Consider the following 17,737-nt stretch of genomic DNA (forward strand, 5'->3'; position numbering starts at 1 on the left):
TATAATACAGGATATAACTCAGGATCAGTACAGGATATGTAATATAATGTATGTACACAGTGACCTCACCAGCAGAATAGTGAGTACAGCTCTGGAGTATAATACAGGATATAACTCAGGGTCAGTACAGGATAAGTAATGTAATGTATGTACACAGTGATCTCACCAGCAGAATAGTGAGTACAGCTCTGGGGTATAATACGGGATATAAGTCAGGATCAGTACAGGATAAGTAATGTAATGTATGTACACAGTGACCTCACCAGCAGAATAGTGAGTACAGCTCTTGAGTATAATACAGGATATAAATCTAGATTTTCCTAGCTTGTGACGGAAAATATTAGTTATATGAAGACAGGAGGCGAGTATCTTATGCATTATTCTTTCTTTAATAATGCCCATAGCAGAAAAATCCAGTAATCAATTTCAATGTAAATGAAAAAACTTTCAAAAACTACAACTCCCAGCAGTCCTAGGGCCACGGTAGCCACTCCCATTCTGTAGGCCCTATATAAAGGACTGCCCATGGAAGGATCCTCCTCTTTCTTCATGCGACTCAAACTGCACAGGAAAAACCAACTCCATGTGAACATCTCCATCGCCATGCGAATCCACGGCCAGCCTTCCGAAACCTCAGCGTCCGGAGTTATCAGCTGGAGAAAACGGTCAAACGAAGGTCTAACCTCGTCTCAACGGAGACTGTAGAGAACCCAACAACTTGCAACCAAAGGGTCAGCCGTCTTCAGGAAAACGGTCAGTACGTTCAATATCCTGAAAGAGAACAAAGAATCGTAATAGGGTTGGGTAGGGAGGGAAGATACTCGCCTCCTGTCTTCATATAACTAATATTTTCCGTCACAAGCTAGGAAAATCTAGATTTATATATCAGACAGGAGGCTCATATCTTATGCAAGTTCAAAGCTAAGATTTACATAACAGGTTATACAAATGACAAGATAACAGCATTATAAAACCGACATGGAAACATGTCCCTCCGGTCTGAAGTAAAAATGGCGAAACGTGGTCTCGGAAGACCAATCCGCCGCCATTAAAAGGTCCGCGAGAGAGCCCCCCGACGTAACTACCTTAGTAGCCATAGCCCCTCTGGAAGAGTGTGCTCCAAAGAGGGATATGTCTATACCCGCCATCTCCATGGCGGAACGCACCCACCGTGCAAGCGTGGCGGAGGAAACAGGGTGATGAGGTTTGACATACGAAACCAGGAGTTGAGAAAAACCCTGTGAGCGTAAGTTGGCTGTTTGTGCCTCATAAGCCTGTAGGCAACGCACAACACATAACCGAGGATGCGCAGGGAAAAAGGGGTAAGAAACCGAATGTATACCCGTCTTGGTCCTGCGGACCACTGAAAACTTTACACCTTGAGGCGAAAATTGACGCCTAGAAATGTCCAGGGCTTTTACATCCGAAACCCGCTTAATGGAGACCAAACATAAAAGGACTGTAAGTTTGTAGGACAAAAGCTTCAATGATAAAGCGTCATTGTCCTCCCACCTAGAGAACATATCTAGTAACCTGGAAACATCCCAAGTTGACTGATACTTAGGACGAGGCGGGCGTTTAAATTTAATGCCCCGCAAAAGCCTACACAGTAGAGGATGTTTACCGACTGGCAAAGAGTCAACCGGATAATGGTAAGCAGAAATAGCCGATCGATACACATTAATGGAGCTGAAGGACTTACCAGACTCAAAAGAATCCGCCAGGTAATTCACTATTGTCGATACAGGCGCCTGTACGGGATCAACCTGCCGTTGATCACACCAACGCACCCAGAGTCTCCAGGCCGATCGGTATGCCGATCGAGTCCCGGGGGCCCAGGCCAGGGCGAGGAGATCCCTAGCCGACTTTGAAAGATCGCTGTCTGTGTCAGGCACCCCGAAACCAACCATGCTAGGAGAGCCAGGTTGCCCTCCGTTATCAGAGGGTGGAGACCCCTGGTCGGGTTGGAAAGAATCTGTGGAAAATGAGGGAGTAGCCTGGGGAAATCCACTGCCATCTCCAGAACAAGTGGGAACCACGGCTGCATCGGCCACCAGGGGGTGACCAGTACCACCGTCGCATTCTGGTTCGCTATATGCAGGAGAACCTTGGGGATCATCGAGAACGGAGGAAACGCATAGTGCGTCTCCCCCGTCCAACACTGCCGGAACGCGTCTACCGCCGACTCCTCCGGATCCGGTCTCCAGCTGAAAAATCGAGGCAGATGATGGTTGAGGCGAGAAGCGAACAGATCTACGCCCAACGGACCCCAAAGCTGATTTAGTTGCAGAAAAACTGAACGGTCCAGACGCCAATCGCTGGAGTCGGAAAGGTATCGGGAATTCCAATCGGCTACCGTATTGGAAATACCCGGAATGTATTCCGCCATCGGAATAATATTGCGGGAAAGACAGAGATGCCAGAAATCCTTGGCAATCTCTGCAAGGACTCTGGATCTGGTGCCCCCCAAGTGGTTGATGTATTGCACCGCAGCAATATTGTCCATGCGTAATAATACGCAGCAGTTGGATGCTTCTGGTAAGAAACTCCGAACGGCGAACAACGCCGCCAGAAGTTCCAACGCATTGATGTGCAGGAGGGATTCCCTGAAGGACCAGCTTCCTCCTGTGGAGAGATTGTCAAAACGAGCGCCCCAACCTTGTCGACTCGCGTCCGACTCTATGATGACGTCTGGACAAGAGTTGAAGATTGTTTTGCCGTTCCACTCGACGGCATGACGAAGCCACCACTGCAATTCTGCCCTGGCTTCCATCGAGAGGGGCACCTCGTCGGCGTATCTGAGACCCTGTCGTAGATGGAGAATCTTGAGTCTCTGGAGGGCCCTGTAGTGGAGAGGGGCCGGGAATATAGCTTGTATGGAGGCCGCTAGAAGCCCTACCAGACGGGCTAGCACCCGTAGCGATAGGAAATCCTTGCGTAGAACCGCTCTGATTTCCTTGCGGATGAGAACCAACTTTGTTTTGGGCAAACGGAGAACGGCTTGGTTGGTGTCTACCAAGAAGCCTAAAAATTCCATTTCCTGAGCAGGGACGAGACTCGATTTGTCTCGGTTGATCAAGAAGCCCAGTCTTTGTAATAGAGAGATTGTCCATCTCATGTGGCGGAAGGCCTCCGTCTCGGAGCAAGCCATGATGAGGATGTCGTCGAGATATATGATTAGACGTACCCCCCTGCTTCGTAGAGATGCCACCACCGGTTTCAGGAGCTTGGTGAAACACCACGGGGCAGATGACAGACCGAAAGGAAGGCAAGTAAATTGCCACATTCGATCCCTCCAGAGGAAGCGGAGTAGATGTTGTGCAGATGGATGCACAGAGACAGTGAGATAAGCGTCCTTTAGGTCCACCTTTACCAACCAATCCCCCGGTTGCAACAGGTCTCGAAGGCAATGTATGCCCTCCATTTTGAAATGTCGATAAACGACATGTTGGTTCAAATCCCGAAGATTTATCACGGGACGGTAGTCGCCCCTGCTTTCTTTCTTACTAGGAAGAGGTTGCTGATAAATCCCGGGGAAGACGGGTTGACCTCTACCACCGCCTGTTTGGCTACTAGGTCTTGAATCTCGTTGTCTATGAGCACAACGTTTTGGTTTGCAAATCGAATAGGGGGCGGGATCACGCCCAGGTTTGGTAAGGACAGAAGATCTATGTGGAACCCTGTTATAGTAGTTAGGATCCACGCGTCTGCCGTAATCGCAGACCAGGCGTGGGTAAAATACCTCAGTCGTCCCCCCACAGGTATGTGTGAAAGTGAAATGTATGGAGTACTCACCAGTATATGGACGGGATCGGGGGTAGCCTCTGCTTCCTCGTCCACGCCACGGTCTACCACGGGGTGGGAAAAACGGTGCTGGCTGCGCCATTGGAGCGGAGTATGGAGGGGGAGCCTGAGGATATTGAGGTGGGGCGGTTGCCCTAGCGTAAGGTCTGTAGGTAGAGTTACGGCCGGCAGAACGGCCCCTACTTCTGCCGGCCCGGGGAAAAATCTTGCTTGCTCCAGATTTTTTCAGCGAAGTTTGGGCTTTATCAAGGCTGTTGAATAGCCCCACAAACTTGTTGATATCTTTCACTAGGGTGTCGCCAAACAGCCTACCTTCTGCCGATGGACCTGGCTCGGTCTCGGCTAAATGAGCCAATTGCGGATCAAGCCGCATGAGGATGGAGCGTCTGCGCTCAGTAGAGCATGCAGTGTTGGCGCTGCCCACTAGACAAATGGCCCTTTGAGCCCATCCACGAAGTTGGACCAGGTCGACAGGTTGATTTGTTGCTGCCGCCTGCTCCGCTAAATTCAAAATCTTCGTAAGCGGACCGAGGAGGTCCAGAACGCGGTCCTGTATGGTCTTAAAGGACCTCTCAATCCCTTTCTTGGGAAACTTGCCAGACTTTGCTAAGTATTTTGATAGGATAGGGTCTACCTCAGGGGTAGTAACCACTTTCTTGGGTATAAAAGGTCTGGGGCATTCCGCCCTTAATTTATTTCGATTGGTCCTCTCAAGGGACCTTCGTGCCCAGAATTCCACGTACTGGGATACGTGGGGTAACGGAGTCCAATCCCCAGAGCGAGGATGGGATATCGCGTCTGGGTGGAATAACGGTTCACCTAGAGCATCTAGGATGATTTCGTCCTGCGTAGCAGGGTTGGCATCAGTGTTGAGCGTCAATGTCCCAGCATCCTCATCAGCATAGTCAGACTCAGAGGCGTCAGTCTCACCCGATTCGGCTTCCGATTCCTCATCTGAAGATTCTACATAAGAGTCGGGTTTTGTCCGCCTGGCGGACTTCTGCCTCTTTGGTAACTCCCTGAGGCCCAGGGGTCGATTGGAGTCTGAGGATTGCATGGGGTGGCAGTCCATGGTGGAACCTGCCTGGAGCACATTGTTTACTTCCCCTGCCGGGGAGTCAGGAGCCGTAACAGTATGCTTCCGCTTGTTTGAAGCTTTCCCTTTTTTAATAGGCGGCTCATCGCTGCGGGGCAGCGGTATAGGGGTAAAAGATAAAGTTGGTTGTGATCCAGAGGGCATAATGGCCGAGGCCAGGGCCGTCTGTACAGATCTATTTATAAGATCTTGTATTTGTGAGGCACTCATAAATTGTGCTGTATCTAGGGACAGCTCATCACCCTTAGTGGGGACTAAAGAAGAGCTCTCAGACATGGCTTATGTAAGGACTGCTCTAGTCAGAAGAATAGCACACTAAAAGAAGTGAGACTGGAATAAATTCCGACTCACAGAAAGAATCTTACAATTAGTAGCCCAGGCTCCTTCCTCCAACGCCGCTAGCACTGTACTGGCGCTGTGGAGGGAGGAGAGCCCGGGATATAGAGACCAGGGACGAAGTCTCACGAGACTTCGTTACCTGGGAATCCTATTGGAGGATGAAGATAACCGCCCACCAAAACGTTGGGTGGGACCGCCTCCAGCAACTGAGCAGACCGCGGGAAGACGCGCTCAGAGCCAGGGACCCGCCCCCCGTTCGCGCGCGTGAAGGGACGCGGGAAGAAGTGGAGAAGAAGAGAAACAACAGGGGAAGAAAATGGCGCCGCCCGGTAAGATGGCGAACGCTGAAAATATAGAGGGGAAAAAAGTGAAAGGGTCCAAAGGGGTCACCGCCGCAAGCGGGGGTGAGATCAGGAATGAATAAAGTGAAACCAGAAAGAAATAATTAAATAAATAATTAAATAAATAAATAGGAAACAGAATAAACTAAATTCAAGTTAAGGGAGCACTGCAGTCGGCAGAGGATTTATATTCTCTGTCAGGCCACACAGTGTCCCAGAAGTAATACCATATATTATAAAAGTTATATGAATCAGAACATTCAAAGTATACTTATCTATACAGGTCTGCCATGAGCAGAAAGAAAGAGGAGGATCCTTCCATGGGCAGTCCTTTATATAGGGCCTACAGACTGGGAGTGGCTACCGTGGCCCTAGGACTGCTGGGAGTTGTAGTTTTTGAAAGTTTTTTCATTTACATTGAAATTGATTACTGGATTTTTCTGCTATGGGCATTATTAAAGAAAGAATAATGCATAAGATATGAGCCTCCTGTCTGATATATAACTCAGGGTCAGTACAGGATAAGTAATGTATGTACACAGTGACCTCACCAGCAGAATAGTGAGTACAGCTCTGGGGTATAATACAGGATATAACTCAGGATCAGTACAGGATAAGTAATGTAATGTATGTACACAGTGACCTCACCAGCAGAATAGTGAGTACAGCTCTGGAGTATAATACAGGATATAACTCAGGGTCAGTACAGGATAAGTAATGCAATACCAGACATCACCTATAGATGAGACTGTTTCTGGAATAAACCTGCCAGGACTATACTCCGCTCTGTTTCTCTACACATTTTAGTTGTTACCCCCTCTCCCCAGTATTTCATGTCATCAAACATTGGATTCATTATACCCAACAAAATTGTTACTGCTACCAATTCATATTTTGGAGACAAATCTTAAATTGAATGGACTGTGTTGGTCATAGCCAGTAGTCATGGGGAAATAGCTTATAAAAAATAAATCACTATATTAAAATGAAGAATCAAGTGCGGGGGGGGGGGCGCTCATAGATCAGCTGGGCATCTTACATGCGCTCCCCCACAAAAGTTTAGCTCTCCCGCCATTCTTCACCTGTATACGGAGAAGGGATATAGCTTGTCCGGCTGACATTCCATATAAATAGTGGATATTCCTGTGATTACACGTCCGCTGTATATTATAAAGACATGAAATATTTAGTGAACACCATTGTATATTTCATGTATTTTCACTCCTGGACTCCAGTAATTTTATATTCTGCGCATTTCCATATAATTGATTTAACCCTAAAGTGGATTATACACGGGTTCCTTGACTGTAGTATTGTCATATATTTTCATTACTGCATATATTAATTTATTTAAAGAGATAGTACCCCTAAAAAGTGTCTTTTCCATCACACTCAAAGCGTAATTCTGTTAGTGCAAAACTACAACTCCCAGCATGCCCGGACAGCCTTTGGCTGTCCGGGCATGCTGGGAGTTGTAGTTTTGCAACAGCTGGGGGCACGCAGTTTGATAAACGATGCTTTAGACCAGACATAAGCAACCTTCGGCACTGCAGATTTTTTGGACTACATTTCCCATGATGCTCTCACAGCCAAAATGCTGCCAAAGCATCGTGGGAGATGTAGTCCAAAACATCTGCAGTGCCAAAGGTTGCCTATGCCTGCTTTAAACAATCTATACAGAATAGAAAGTATTTGCCCCTGTGCTCAATTATTTCTTTAATTAAATTATTAATTAATTATTTTTAGCATTTTAAAGAAAAAAAATTATGACATTGCGTGTCTGTATGAATTTCTGTTTGTTTTTCCTCCTGTTTTATTTTGGTATTCAAGTGAATGTGGCTGCAATCCCACATGTGGCCACATTGACGTGAGGGGCGCTTTTATTTATTTATTTTTTTTTTATTTTTTTTGCAGTATGCTCTGGTTGTGGTGTTTTTTTTATAGTTTTTTTTTTTTTTTGTTTAGTTGTGTGGTGTTTTTCCCTCCCATAGACTTCTAAAAAAAACAAAAAAAAAAAAACACCATGAATATATTTCCCCAATTCTTCATGATAAATAATTTCATCATCAAGGATTTATCGTATCTTATAATCTTATTTATCTATCTCATATCTATCAATCTCATATCTACAGTGGGGATCAAAAGTTTCAGCACCCCAGGTAAAAATTTGTATTAATGTGCATAAAGAAGCCAAGGAAAGATGGAAAAATCCCCAAAAGGCATCAAATTACCGATTAGACATTCTTATAATATGTCAACAAAAGTTAGATTTTATTTCCATCATTTACACTTTTAAAATAACAGAAAACAAAAAAATGGCTTCTGCAAAAGTTTGGGCACCCTGCAGAGTTAATATCTTATACTGCCCCCTTTGCAAAGCTGAGACCTGCCAGTGTCATGGATTGTTCTCAATCAGCATCTGGGAAGACCAGGTCATGTCAATCTCAAAGGTTTTAAATGCCCAGACTCATCTGACCTTGCCCCAACAATCAGCACCATGGGTTCTTCTAACCACTTGTCTAGAAATCTGAAACTGAAAATAGTTGACTCTCACAAAGCTGGAGAAGGCTATAAGAAGATAGCAAAACGTTTTCAGATGTCAAAATGGCAGTCATCAGGAACAGTGGAAGTTAAAGCAAGATCTGGAAGACCAAGAAAAATATCAGACAGAACAGCTCACAGGATTGTGAGAAAAACAATTCAAAACCCACGTTTGACTGCACAATCCAAACAAGTGGCAGACACTGGAGTTGTGGTACATTATTCCACTATACAGAGATACTTGTACAAATATGGTCTTCATGGAAGAGTCATCAAAAGAAAACCTCTTCTACGTCCTCACCACAAAAATCAGCGTTTGAACTTTGCAAATGAACATATAGACAAGCCTGATGCATTTTGGAAACAGGTTCTGTGGACCGATGAGGTTAAAATTGAACTTTTTGGCTGGAATGAGCAAAGAGAAGAAGGGGAACGGAATTTAATGAAAAGAACATCTGTCCAACTGTTAAGCATGGGGGTGGATCAATCATGCTTTGGGGTTGTATTGCAGCCAGTGGTACATGGAACATCTCACGAGTAGAAGGAAAAATTGATTCAATAAAATTTCAGCAAATTTTGGATGCTAACTTGATGCCATCTGTGAAAAAGCTGAAGTTAAAGAGAGGATGGCTTCTACAAATGGATAATGATCCTAAACACACCTCGAAATCCACAGGGGATTACATCAAGAGGCGTGAACTGAAGGTTTTGCCATGGCCTTCACAATATCCTGACCTCAACATAATTGAAACTCTATGGATAGACCTTAAAAGAGCAGTGACCGACAGCCCAGAAATCTCAAAGAACTGGAAGACTTTTGTAAGGAAGAATGGGCAAAGATACCTCAAACAAGAATTGAAAGACTCTTGGCTGGCTACAAAAAGCGTTTACAAGCTGTGATACTTGCCAAAGGGGGCAGTGCAAGATATTAACTCTGCAGGGTGCACAAACTTTTGCAGATGCCATTTGTTTGTTTTCTGTTATTTTGAAAGTGTAATTGATGGAAATAAAATGTAACTTTTGTTGACATATTATAATAATGTCTAATCTGTAATTTGATGCCTTTTGGAGATTTTTCCATCTTTCCTTGGCTTCTTTATGCATTAATACAAATTTTTACCTTGGGTGCCCAAACTTTGGATCCCCACTGTATCTATCTATCTCATATCTATCTATCTCATATCTATCTATCTCATTTCTATCTATCTCATATCTATCTATCTCATATCTATCTATCTATCTATCTATCTCATATCTATCTATCTATCTCATATCTATCTATCTCATATCTATCTCTCTCATATCTATCTATCTATCTATCTATCTATCTCATTTCTATCTATCTCATATCTATCTATCTATCTCATATTTAACTATCTATCTATACTTCCATTTATATATTTGCTTTACAGATGCGGCTTTGACACATTTTGTTCACATATTAATTAAGAATCCAGATATTTGCTTCTATTTTGCCTTCGATCTTAATGATTCTCATTGTGACATTTTGTATGTAAAGTTGAGTCTGTGCCTCACAGGACGTTAGAGGATCATCTCACAGGGACATTTATCAATGTTGGTGTAAGGTTGGATAGATTTCAATCCTGTGTATTGTTTGCAAAGTTGCTCAAAATTTACCAAAAAGGTGCACAGGACTTGATACATTTTGTACAATTCTAGAAACCAGTGAACTGCAGAGATAGGTTTAGGCCTTGTTCTTTGGCATCTGACAGTTTTGTACGTGTCCTATTAAAGGGTGTAGGTTTGCGCAAAAAAAACTTTGAAATATGTTCTACTGTATATTGCTCAAAAAAAAATTGCGCAAAATTTGCAGGGACATTTAGAACATTAAAGTGGTGTAAAGCCAATGATAAATGTCCCCCTAAGACTCTACCTGCAGAATATCCAGACCTGATCCAGGTGTATAGATCAGATAGATGATCCTGGGCCCGCCGTCAGGTGACACTGGGGGCTGCTATGTGTCATACACCTATGAAAGAACCAGATTCTCTGTAGTCTGGGGCCCATGTATTGAATCTATGGATATACTTCAATATCCGCACAAGATGTAAAACGGACATATGGTGCAACAATAGTCAAATAGTGCACAGAGGCCAAGAAGATAGAATACCTGCAGGTTTTGCTTAGTGCTTAATAATAGTAATGATAAAAGTAATAATAATACATTATACAACAAACACAAACTAATTTTATATGTGGGTTTGTTTTCTGATAAAACAGTCACAATCTTTATAATTGTATATGTATATTGTTTGTATTGTATATGTTTTGGCCCCTTGTGTTCCCCTGCAGCTATTGCTCTCTGTTATCAGGCTCTTACAGCTCTTGCAGTACAGGGAAGGCTCTGCTGTGTTCTGGGCAGTACAGGGAGGGCTCTGCTGTATCCTGGGCAGTGCAGGGAGGGCTCTGCTGTATCCTAGGCAGTACAGGGAGGGCTCTGCTGTGTTCTGGGCAGTACAGGGAGGGCTCTGCTGTATCCTGGGCAGTGCAGGGAGGGCTCTGCTGTATCCTAGGCAGTACAGGGAGGGCTCTGCTGTGTTCTGGGCAGTACAGGGAGGACTCTGCTGTGTTCTGAGCAGTACAGGGAGGGCTCTGCTGTGTTCTGGGCAGTACAGGGAGGACTCTGCTGTGTTCTGGGCAGTACAGGGAGGACTCTGCTGTGTTCTGGGCAGTACAGGGAGGACTCTGCTGTGTTCTGGGCAGTACAGGGAGGACTCTGCTGTGTTCTGGGCAGTACAGGGAGGGCTCTGCTGTGTTCTGGGCAGTGCAGGGAGGGCTCTGCTGTATCCTGGGCAGTGCAGAGAGGGCTCTGCTGTGGTCTGGGCAGTATAGGGAGGGCTCTGCTGTGTCCTGGGCAGTACAGGGAGGGCTCTGCTGTGTTCTGGGCAGTACAGGGAGGGCTCTGCTGTGTTCTGGGCAGTACAGGAGGACTCTGCTGTGTTCTGGGCAGTACAGGGAGGACTCTGCTGTGTTCTGGGCAGTACAGGGAGGGCTCTGCTGTGTTCTGGGCAGTACAGGGAGGGCTCTGCTGTGTTCTGGGCAGTACAGGGAGGACTCTGCTGTGTTTTGGGCAGTACAGGGAGGGCTCTGCTGTATCCTGGGCAGTGCAGGGAGGGCTCTGCTGTATCCTGAGCAGTGCAGGGAGGGCTCTGCTGTATCCTGGGCAGTACAGGGAGGGCTCTGCTGTATCCTGGGCAGTGCAGGGAGGGCTCTGCTGTATCCTGGGCAGTGCAGGGAGGGCTCTGCTGTATCCTGAGCAGTGCAGGGAGGGCTCTGCTGTATCCTGGGCAGTGCAGGGAGGGCTCTGCTGTCTTAGGGACAGTACAGGGAAGGCTCTGCTGTATCCTGGGCAGTGCAGGGAGGGCTCTGCTGTGTTCTGGGCAGTACAGGGAGGGCTCTGCTGTGTTCTGGGCAGTACAGGGAGGGCTCTGCTGTGTTCTGGGCAGTACAGGGAGGGCTCTGCTGTATCCTGGGCAGTGCAGGGAGGGCTCTGCTGTGTTCTGGGCAGTGCAGGGAGGGCTATGCTGTGTTCTGGACAGTACAGGGAGGGCTCTGCTGTGTTCTGGGCAGTGCAGGGAGGGCTCTGCTGTGTTCTGGGCAGTGCAGGGAGGGCTCTGCTGTGTTCTGGGCAGTACAGGGAGGGCTCTGCGGTATCCTGAGCAGTGCAGGGAGGGCTCTGCTGTGTTCTGGGCAGTATAGGGAGGGCTCTGCTGTGTTCTGGGCAGTATAGGGAGGGCTCTACTGTGTTCTGGGCAGTATAGGGAGGGCTCTGCTGTGTTCTGGGCAGTATAGGGAGGGCTCTGCTGTGTTCTGGGCAGTGTAGGGAGGGCTCTGCTGTGTTCTGGGCAGTGCAGGGAGAGCTCTGCTGTGTTCTGGGCAGTACAGGGAGGGCTCTGCTGTGTTCTGGGCAGTGCAGGGAGGGCTCTGCTGTGTTCTGGGCAGTGCAGGGAGGGCTCTGCTGTGTTCTGGGCAGTATAGGGAGGGCTCTACTGTGTTCTGGGCAGTATAGGGAGGGCTCTGCTGTGTTCTGGGCAGTGCAGGGAGGGCTCTGCTGTGTTCTAGGCAGTGCAGGGAGGGCTCTGCTGTGTTCTGGGCAGTACAGGGAGGGCTCTGCTGTGTTCTGGGCAGTATAGGGAGGGCTCTGCTGTGTTCTGGGCAGTGCAGGGAGGGCTCTGCTGTGTTCTGGGCAGTGCAGGGAGGGCTCTGCTGTGTTCTGGGCAGTACAGGGAGGGCTCTGCTGTGTTCTGGGCAGTACAGGGAGGGCTCTGCTGTATCCTGGGCAGTACAGGGAGGGCTCTGCTGTGTTCTGGGCAGTACAGGGAGGGCTCTGCTGTATCCTGGGCAGTACAGGTAGGGCTCTGCTGTATCCTGGGCAGTGCAGGGAGGGCTCTGCTGTATCCTGGGCAGTACAGGGAGGGCTCTGCTGTATCCTGGGCAGTACAGGGAGGGCTCTGCTGTATCCTGGGCAGTACAGGGAGGGCTCTGCTGTATCCTGGGCAGTACAGGGAGGGCTCTGCTGTATCCTGGGCAGTACAGGGAGGGCTCTGCTGTATCCTGGGCAGTACATGGAGGGCTCTGCTGTGTTCTGGGCAGTACAGGGAGGGCTCTGCTGTATCCTGGGCAGTACAGGGAGGGCTCTGCTGTATCCTGGGCAGTGCAGGGAGGGCTCTGCTGTATCCTGGGCAGTACAGGGAGGGCTCTGCTGTATCCTGGGCAGTACAGGGAGGGCTCTGCTGTGTTCTGGGCAGTACAGGAAGGGCTCTGCTGTATCCTGGGCAGTACAGGGAGGGCTCTGCTGTATCCTGGGCAGTACAGGGAGGGCTCTGCTGTTTCCTGGGCAGTACAGGGAGGGCTCTGCTGTATCCTGGGCAGTACAGGGAGGGCTCTGCTGTATCCTGGGCAGTACAGGAAGGGCTCTGCTGTATCCTGGGCAGTACAGGGAGGGCTCTGCTGTGTTCTGGGCAGTACAGGGAGGGCTCTGCTGTATCCTGGGCAGTACAGGGAGGGCTCTGCTGTATCCTGGGCAGTGCAGGGAGGGCTCTGCTGTATCCTGGGCAGTACAGGGAGGGCTCTGCTGTATCCTGGGCAGTACAGGGAGGGCTCTGCTGTATCCTGGGCAGTGCAGGGAGGGCTCTGCTGTGTTCTGGGCAGTACAGGGAGGGCTCTGCTGTGTTCTGGGCAGTACAGGGAGGACTCTGCTGTGTTCTGGGCAGTACAGGGAGGGCTCTGCTGTGTTCTGGGCAGTACAGGGAGGGCTCTGCTGTGTTCTGGGCAGTACAGGGAGGGCTCTGCTGTGTTCTGGGCAGTGCGGGGAGGGCTCTGCTGTATCCTGGGCAGTGCAGGGAGGGCTCTGCTGTGTTCTGGGCAGTACAGGGAGGGCTCTGCTGTGTTCTGGGCAGTACAGGGAGGGCTCTGCTGTGTTCTGGGCAGTACAGGGAGGGCTCTGCTGTGTTCTGGGCAGTACAGGGAGGGCTCTGCTGTGTTCTGGGCAGTACAGGGAGGGCTCTGCTGTATCCTGGGCAGTACAGGTAGGGCTCTGCTGTATCCTGGGCAGTACAGGGAGGGCTCTGCTGTATCCTGGGCAGTGCAGGGAGGGCTCTGCTGTATCCTGGGCAGTACAGGGAGGGCTCTGCTGTGTTCTGGGCAGTACAGGGAGGGCTCTGCTGTATCCTGGGCAGTGCAGGGAGGGCTCTGCTGTATCCTGGGCAGTGCAGGGAGGCCTCTGCTGTATCCTGGGCAGTACAGGGAGGGCTCTGCTGTATCCTGGGCAGTACAGGGAGGGCTCTGCTGTGTTCTGGGCAGTACAGGAAGGGCTCTGCTGTATCCTGGGCAGTACAGGGAGGGCTCTGCTGTATCCTGGGCAGTACAGGGAGGGCTCTGCTGTATCCTGGGCAGTACAGGGAGGGCTCTGCTGTATCCTGGGCAGTACAGGGAGGGCTCTGCTGTATCCTGGGCAGTACAGGAAGGGCTCTGCTGTATCCTGGGCAGTACAGGGAGGGCTCTGCTGTGTTCTGGGCAGTACAGGGAGGGCTCTGCTGTATCCTGGGCAGTACAGGGAGGGCTCTGCTGTATCCTGGGCAGTGCAGGGAGGGCTCTGCTGTGTCCTGGGCAGTACAGGGAGGGCTCTGCTGTATCCTGGGCAGTACAGGGAGGGCTCTGCTGTATCCTAGGCAGTGCAGGGAGGGCTCTGCTGTGTTCTGGGCAGTGCAGGGAGGGCTCTGCTGTGTTCTGGGCAGTACAGGGAGGACTCTGCTGTGTTCTGGGCAGTACAGGAAGGGCTCTGCTGTGTTCTGGGCAGTACAGGGAGGGCTCTGCTGTGTTCTGGGCAGTACAGGGAGGGCTCTGCTGTGTTCTGGGCAGTACAGGGAGGGCTCTGCTGTGTTCTGGGCAGTACAGGAAGGGCTCTGCTGTGTTCTGGGCAGTACAGGGAGGGCTCTGCTGTGTTCTGGGCAGTACAGGGAGGGCTCTGCTGTGTTCTGGGCAGTACAGGGAGGGCTCTGCTGTGTTCTGGGCAGTACAGGGCACAGGATATTTTTTCCATTGTTGTACATCACCAGTGAAGTGTTGGCCCTGAATGATCGTCCAACAACTGTTAGGGCCGAGCCTGGTCATTTCCCCAATGTTTAGGCTCCGGTTACATCTAATACCCCCACAGGACAGGCTGCTCTGCTTTATTCTAATAGACATCTGTCACTACGGGCTCAGCTTCTCCCATGTGTGACAAATAGTTTATTGAAGCTGAGAGAAAAGCACAAAACCTGCCGGGTGACATGGAGGAGGCTGCACTTGTACATGACATTATACAGCCTGAACCCTGACTCCTCCAGTCAAAACCATTACAGGGAGCTGACACTACTGCCCAATGCCTGACAATGCATACAAAACCAAGAACAATCATTCAATGGATATATTCATAATATATTTTATATCACCTATTATCAGGATTTATTATAATATATACCAATTATGCCTCATTTTTATTATATGCCAAGTATATGTCTTTATTTATTTATGTTTTCAACTAAATTTTATTAAGCATTTCAATACAAGAACAATGTACGGTATATTAGCAATATACAATTAAGAAATAGCATGTATAGGAGCATATAAAGCTATATATATATATAGTAAAGTATCAAATAAACTAATAAATAAAAGAATTTTTTATACATATCAATGTATGCCTAATATGTATTTTATATATATATATATATATATATATATATGGTCAAAATATGTATCATATATATTATAAGAAAATGCATATATAAAATACACACACATATATATATATATACTACACACAATGCACACACACGCTACAATCACACATTTTAAACACACACAAATTGTATCTTATTCACACACACATATATTATTTACACAAACACACACACATATATATTATTCAAATACGCACACACATATATGTATATATATATATATATTTATTTATCATTCACACACACACAAACACATATATATGTATATATTATTCAAACACACACACATATATGTATATATATATATATATTTATCATTCACACACAAACACATATATATGTATATATTATTCACACACACACACATATATATATATATATATATATATATATATATATATATATTTAGAAGAAAGTGTTTGCAGCACAGCTCAGTCCCAAAACAAAAAGGGTGCCAGCATCCAAAACCTGATCAGGGTTTCCTTTAGACAAAAAATTCCAATGGCGCAGCACTCCAATAAAATAAAAAGGTGCATTTATTCACACATATCTCAATACAGCAACGTTTCTGCTCTTATGGAGCCATTTTCAAGCCGGAGGCTTGAAAATGGCTCCATAGGAGCAGAAACGTTGCTGTATTGAGATATGTGTGAATAAATTCACCTTTTTTTTATTGGAGTGCTGCGCCATTGGATTTTTTTTAAATATATAATTCACACACTAATATTCTAATGTTCCAAGTTCAATAATTAAATAATATAAATAATGATTGCATGTTCAATAGTGCACAATTAAAACAAGGGAAACAAAACAAAAATGTAAATGAATTGCTGTTTATTTAAATGATAGACAAATGAGAATTGTCCTGGCAATTAATTGCCTTTAATATTTTGTTTAGAAAAAGGAGAAGCCTGGAACATGTTTGTAGAGGAAAACGATTCCTGGGATAACAAATCTCAGTTTGCAGCATTGCTGCCCTGCCACCTACAGGACAGTGCTAGTACTGCAGCAAACCGCCTCCCCCCAAACGAGGTACAGTGATACCTGTCTACTGGTGGGTTTTTTTCCCCTTTGACCCCATAAGAGCAGAACACCCAGCTGTACACACTCTGTAGTCAGGTGGTGGTCGGGGCTGTCATCAGATTTTATTCTTTTTTATTTAATTAAATTTTGTTAAACATACCGACACTTGTAAATTGGTTATGGACAAGTCGTTCTATAGAAAAAAATCCTAATAATTTTGTGTGGTCATTTTTTTTCCCTCTTTGTCTTAAAAAAATAAATAAATTCAAATGACTATATATATATATATGAGATATAATCTAAATCATTAGGATGCTAGTGTAGTATAGCCTAAAACACAATTATAAATAAAATATATATATATCCTAATTACAAAAAATAAAAATCAAATGTACTAGAAAAAAATAAAATAAAAAAAATATATATATATCCTAATCACAAAAAATAAAAAATAAATGTACTAGAAAAAAATATATACATATATATGTATATATATATTCTAATTGCAAAAAATAAAATGTACTAGAAATGAAATGATAATAGTTAAAAAATAATATATATATATATATATATATATATGACTATATCCAAACCTATGTTCACATACATATGTATATACATAGATATATGTTTGTGTGCAAATATATATATATATATATATATATATATATATATATATATATATTTACTATTATAAAATGCATTTATTATAGAAATATCAAAATACTCCAGAATATATTCATAATCTAATAATAATATCAATGAAAGAAATAATGTAATGTAAATTAACAATATACGAGTAGACCTAGATAAATAGAAAGAAAACAAAATAATATAAATATATAATAATAATAATAAGCATAACATAAATAGGAATGTACCAATAATAAAATGAAACAAATTGTTATAGGGTAATAATGGCAAAATGATAACATAAAATAATAATATACTACTAATACAACAAAAGTAACGTTGAAAGGGAAGTAATGGTTATAGCAAACTATTAATAATGTAAAAGGATAATAAATGAATAGTATAATGATATAGCAATAAATTAATGGTTTACAAAATATATAATATAGTGATAAACTAAAGACTTGTAATAAAGTATAGTAGTGAAATAGTTACATGATATTGATTGAAGCAAACATAGGAATGCAGTTATGGTGAGTATTAATATTATTGTTCTTTTGCTGTTTTTGTGCCTGTCCTCTGCCATGTCCCTGGTTTGCAGTCCTCTCCTCCTCCTGTCATCCTGAGGTATTACTGCTATGTACTGAGATATGAAGAAGTAATTTTATAAGTAACGAAGGATCAGGACTGGAATGAGACCCTGTTATCCAATGCCA

General features: G+C 45.5%; 1 protein-coding gene across 1 annotated transcript; it reads right to left on the bottom strand.

The window, feature by feature from the left end:
* Positions 1-412: 412 nt before the first annotated feature.
* Positions 413-5,176, bottom strand: LOC130283219 (uncharacterized). The gene is made up of 2 exons (XM_056532424.1): positions 3,796-5,176; positions 413-771 (listed from the first exon to the last, which is right to left on the bottom strand). Exons 1-2 carry the CDS (start codon positions 5,174-5,176, stop codon positions 764-766), a joined length of 1,389 nt encoding a protein of 462 aa, XP_056388399.1. The 3' UTR covers positions 413-763.
* Between the last annotated feature and the right edge of the window lie 12,561 nt (positions 5,177-17,737).

This window comes from Hyla sarda, chromosome 7 (assembly GCF_029499605.1).
Source record: "Hyla sarda isolate aHylSar1 chromosome 7, aHylSar1.hap1, whole genome shotgun sequence".
NCBI lineage: Eukaryota > Metazoa > Chordata > Amphibia > Anura > Hylidae > Hyla > Hyla sarda.